Source organism: Melanostigma gelatinosum (genome assembly GCF_949748355.1).
Source record: "Melanostigma gelatinosum genome assembly, chromosome: 13".
In the NCBI taxonomy this organism is placed as follows: Eukaryota; Metazoa; Chordata; class Actinopteri; order Perciformes; family Zoarcidae; genus Melanostigma; species Melanostigma gelatinosum.
The window spans coordinates 26,111,408-26,115,929 of record NC_136646.1 but is presented as its reverse complement, the minus strand read 5'-3'; the positions used below and the strand labels follow the sequence as shown (position 1 = coordinate 26,115,929).

Here is a 4,522-nt window from a genome sequence, read left to right as displayed (position 1 = left end):
GAAAAGCAATGAGGCAATAACTGTTGTTGCTCATAGCTCTGAATAGCTGTTGTGCTAGCAGCAACTGGCCAAGCCAGTTAGCCGTAAATGCTATTCAGAGCTATGAGCAACGTAGACACGCTGCAGTGGATCCTAACAGCGCGGAACAGTGTGAAAGAATCCACCATCACCAACGGGTTCTAAAGGCTGGACTGCTGCGAGATGAGGAGGACAGCGCAATGAGGAGGACAGCGCAAGCTCAAGGGCGGATTTGCCTCGGGAGCAAAGTGACACTGAGGGTGCAGCCGAAACACGGACTGAAAGCACGAACGAAGCAATTCTGAGGCCGTTTAATTCCGACACTGAAGAAGAGGACTTCAATGGTTTTAGTGCACAGGAGGGCGAAGGCGACAGCGATCAACAGCGATCCTGTGTGTTTTTGTGTGCTTGTTTTTGTGTGAGAGAAATAAATCATCTTGGTTTGCAATATAACTCTGCTGTCCTGAGTCTGCATTTGGGTCCTTGAACACACCACATCATGAACCGGTAGGTACCCGGTATGTACATGTCCGACTCGCTAGCGTCTAAGCTAATTTTAACATTACGGCCAATGGGGAAATGCTAACCGCGATTAGCATTAGCGAATATAATATATCTTCGTACATCTTTTCATGCAGACATACTTACAGACTAAGGTCTCTCAAGGCTACCAAACGGAAGAAGTGAAACGAAGCAGCGCGTCTTCTCATTAGAATCTAAAAGCAACGAGGAAATAACTGTTGTTGCTCATAGCTCTGCTAGCTGCTAGCACAACAGCTACGGTATTCAGAAGCTACGAGTTTCACTTCTTCCGTTTGGTAGCCTTGAGAGACCGTAGTCTGTAAGTATGTCTGTATGAAAAGATGTACGAAGATATATTATATTCGCAAATGCTAATCGCGGTTAGCATTTCCCCATTGGCGGTAATGTTAAAATGAGCTTAGAAGCTAGCGAGTCGGACATGTTATGATGTTCAGAGAAGAAGACAACTTTCGTACTGTTAAAAGCATCTTGCTGTTCAACGGGGACACCTGCGGCTTATAGTCCAGTGCGGCTTATCTATGTTCAAATTATTTTTTCTTTTAAAAATCAGCAGGTGCAGCCTACATGCAGGTGCGCTCTATGGTCCGGAAAGTACGGTAAATCCGAAAACATTTCAAAACAAGCTCTTGCCTCACCTTGACAGACATGTTGTGGATGTCCAGGCAGAAGGAGATTCTCTGGTGGAACGCCAGCTGAGGCTCTCTGGTTCCGTAGATGTCCATGGTCTCTTTTGATTGGACGAAGCCTTTCTCGTGGTTGATGCTCGCTTCGATCACTCCGTCACGGATCGCCTGGAAACACAGTTCAGGTTAAGGTCTAAACTATTGTTAAAGGTTGTGTGCTTGGATCAATAGCTCTGATTGATGTAAAGATGTAGATGACTGATGTCTCCTCTTCTTGTTTCCTCGTTACCTTGGCCACGATGAACTCTGCGTCCTCTGGACTGTCGAGCTGCAGCTTCTGAGCGATGTCGGCCAGAGAGATACGAGAGTACGACAGGCTGATCATACGCACACCTGCACACACGCACACACACCTTTAATGACTAAAGGGCTATCGGGTGACACCAGGCTGTGATGTCAGAGTTGTCCTGTGATTGGCTCACCGGTCTTGATGACGTTGTGTCTCAGGCGGATGATGAGTGTGTACGTCCCGTCGGTCTGGAACTTCTCCCCAAACTCCTCCAGGACCTGGTTGAATTTGGCCAGGTTACCTGCTCTCACCGCTGGATAAACACAGTACACACAAAGTACACATAAAAGAGGGTATAAATATAGTAACAATGAACAGACTGCTAAAGGACCCATCAGAGAGTAAAGACTGACCCTGAGTCAGCAGGAAGTAGGGCATCAGTGACCTCTTCAGTGACGGCTGTCTGAACTGGAGTCTGTCAGGAATCTCTCCCAACAACAACTCCACCACGATCAGCAGCTTGTGGACCTGATCACAGATCAGTACTGTTATCACTCACAGGACTCACAGTACCACGGTTATATGAATGTAATAACACGTGTTACTACATCAGTGTGCAGCGGTGCGTAACGAACCGTCTGTTTGAAGCCCACAGCGGTGTGTTGGGGAGCTTTCCTCAGAGCGTTGGTCAAAGTCCTGCGAGCCTCAGAGTACTCCAACTGGATCGCCTTAATACGACCTGCAGGAGGTCACATGACACACAGGTGAACACAGGCATCAGTCTCACCTGTGTAGTACAGGTATCAGTAGTACAGGTATTCGTCTCACCTGTGTAGTACAGGTATCTGGCCCACTCGTTGTTGTTGGCGAGTTCAGGAAAAACAGACTTGGACACCAGCTTCTCTGCCTGGTCGTACAGGTTGAAGTGCAGGTAGTTCCTGAGCAGCAGGTTCAGGAGGACGGCCTGACCGTCGGCATCGTGACGCAGAGTCGCTGTACGCAGACGAGTGTGGAGGAAACTAGAGAACGAGGGACACACCTGGTGTTAAGCTGTGTGTGTGTCTATGTGAGTGTGCCTGTCCTTGTGTTTCTGTGTCTCCGTGTGTGTTTGTCTGTGTGTGTGTACCTGCGCATGGTGTCAAACTGCTTGAGGAACTCGTACACTCTAGCGTGGTAATAATAACACTTAGCAGCCACCAGATCCAGAGCTCTGCGGTTCTTAGACCCGATCTTCTGCAGCAGGTCGTCTGACACCTTCTGAGCCTGAAACACACGACGTCATCATCAGACGGACAGACGGACAGACAGACGGACAGACGGACGGACAGACGGACAGACAGACGGACAGACAGACGGACAGACGGACGGACAGACAGACGGACAGACAGACAGACAGACGGACCTCGGTGTATCTCTTGTTGTTTGTCAGGTGAACCACCAGCAGCAGCTGAAGATAAGCCTCCACCTCCGGCAGCAGAGGAGCAGACGCTGATTTACCCGTCCTGGGACGGAACGGGACGTCTCCCTCTAACACCTCCATCGGCTGAGAGAGACAGAGAGACACAGGTATCAGTACTGATCAGCTGATGACACGTCTGTGTTTAAACTCAAAGTGAACTTATTTCTTGTTTTTGTCTGAATTAAACCGTACTAAAGACAGACGCAGTTTGGTCTATGATGGTCCAACATGAATGAGTGATGAATATAATTGTTGATCAATGACCTCGTCCAGGAAGCCCAGCAGCTGGTCTCTGGTGCTGGTGTTGTTGGTGAAGAAGCCAAACACAGCTTTATGGAGCACGTTGGTGTTCAGACGACGGCTGGTAGACGGCAACGCTCTCAGAGCTCTCAGAACAAACCGGGGCTCCTTACCTGAGACAGCCTTCTCTATCTGCTTCACATGCTCCTTTATGTCTGGGGGGGAGAGAAGAGAGAGAGAGAGAGAGGAGAAACAGTTCAGAACGATTGATGACTTGTTCATACGTGGTCCACATCAGCAGCTCTAGAAGTCTGTTAAAAGCTGCTCAGCTCTGACACACACACACTATTTTTTTCTTGAATGTTTTCATATAGGTTTATAGAGGCTCACTCTGCTGTCAGGAGTACATAGAATATACAAACATGTGAATTTCATCATGTATAAAGGCTTTGCTCGTTTGTTCCTATAATGTTGGGATAGCAGTTTGGCTGAAGTATAAGAAATACCTTGAATCCAGTGTTTTAGTCATTGCTCTGAGTCTTTCTCGACTGTCTGTAGTGGGACATTGTCCTTTATTTATTTATTTATTTATATATATATATACGGTCCCTTTAAAATAACTCGTCTGTTAGCCGCTGATGCTAACATGCTATCTCCGGTACCGGACCGTCCCGGTAGTTAAACCTCGTGTTTACCGTCCAGCGTCATGTTGTCCAGCTCTTTGGGTTGTTTAGCCGCGTTAGCTGCTTCTTCCTCCGGCATCATCTCCACGTCCTGCGGCTCAAGGCCCAGGTCCTTCTTCTCGGCTTTAGAGTCCTGGTTCTGGTCCTTAGAGTCCCGGTCCCGACCTCCCGCTTTGTCCCCCCGCCGCTTGGCCGCTGTCTCCTTCATGATGTCCGGAGAGAAACGAGCAGAAACAAACAGAAAAGCTCGTTAACGAAGATCTGCAGCGTCACTTCGGTCCGTTCCTACGATGACTGGCAAACTACTGAGGGCGCAAAGGATTGTGGGATACTTCAGACAGTATAAGAAGATCGCAGAAAACAGCTAACGTTAATCGATAACAGATCGATCGTTCAGGTCTATGAATATTGTTAATAACACACTTTAAACAAACTATCAATCAAATGTGTTCATAAGGAATATTTATACAAAATAAAATAAAAAACAAACTAAAGTAAAACACATTGAGGACCAAAACTATGAATAAAAGATGATTACAAACTATTAAAGTATTATGACTTATTTACATTGTAATAATGATCGCAAAAAATCTGTTTTCACTTTGACATGAAAGAAGCTTTTTTTCAAATTCTTGACAAAAAAGCCAAATGATACTGAACATGATTT

The 4,522-nt window shown here is 46.8% G+C and overlaps 1 protein-coding gene across 1 annotated transcript in view; it reads right to left on the bottom strand.

Moving 5' to 3' along the window:
• Positions 1-4,162, bottom strand: part of psmd3 (proteasome 26S subunit, non-ATPase 3) — a 4,563-nt gene extending 401 nt beyond the window's left edge. The window contains 10 exon segments of the mRNA XM_079281594.1: positions 1,197-1,352; positions 1,474-1,577; positions 1,667-1,786; positions 1,887-2,001; positions 2,109-2,212; positions 2,302-2,492; positions 2,600-2,736; positions 2,876-3,016; positions 3,197-3,387; positions 3,868-4,162. Coding sequence (XP_079137720.1) covers positions 1,197-1,352; positions 1,474-1,577; positions 1,667-1,786; positions 1,887-2,001; positions 2,109-2,212; positions 2,302-2,492; positions 2,600-2,736; positions 2,876-3,016; positions 3,197-3,387; positions 3,868-4,063 — 1,455 coding nt within the window. The 5' untranslated portion in view covers positions 4,064-4,162.
• Positions 4,163-4,522: the final 360 nt, after the last annotated feature.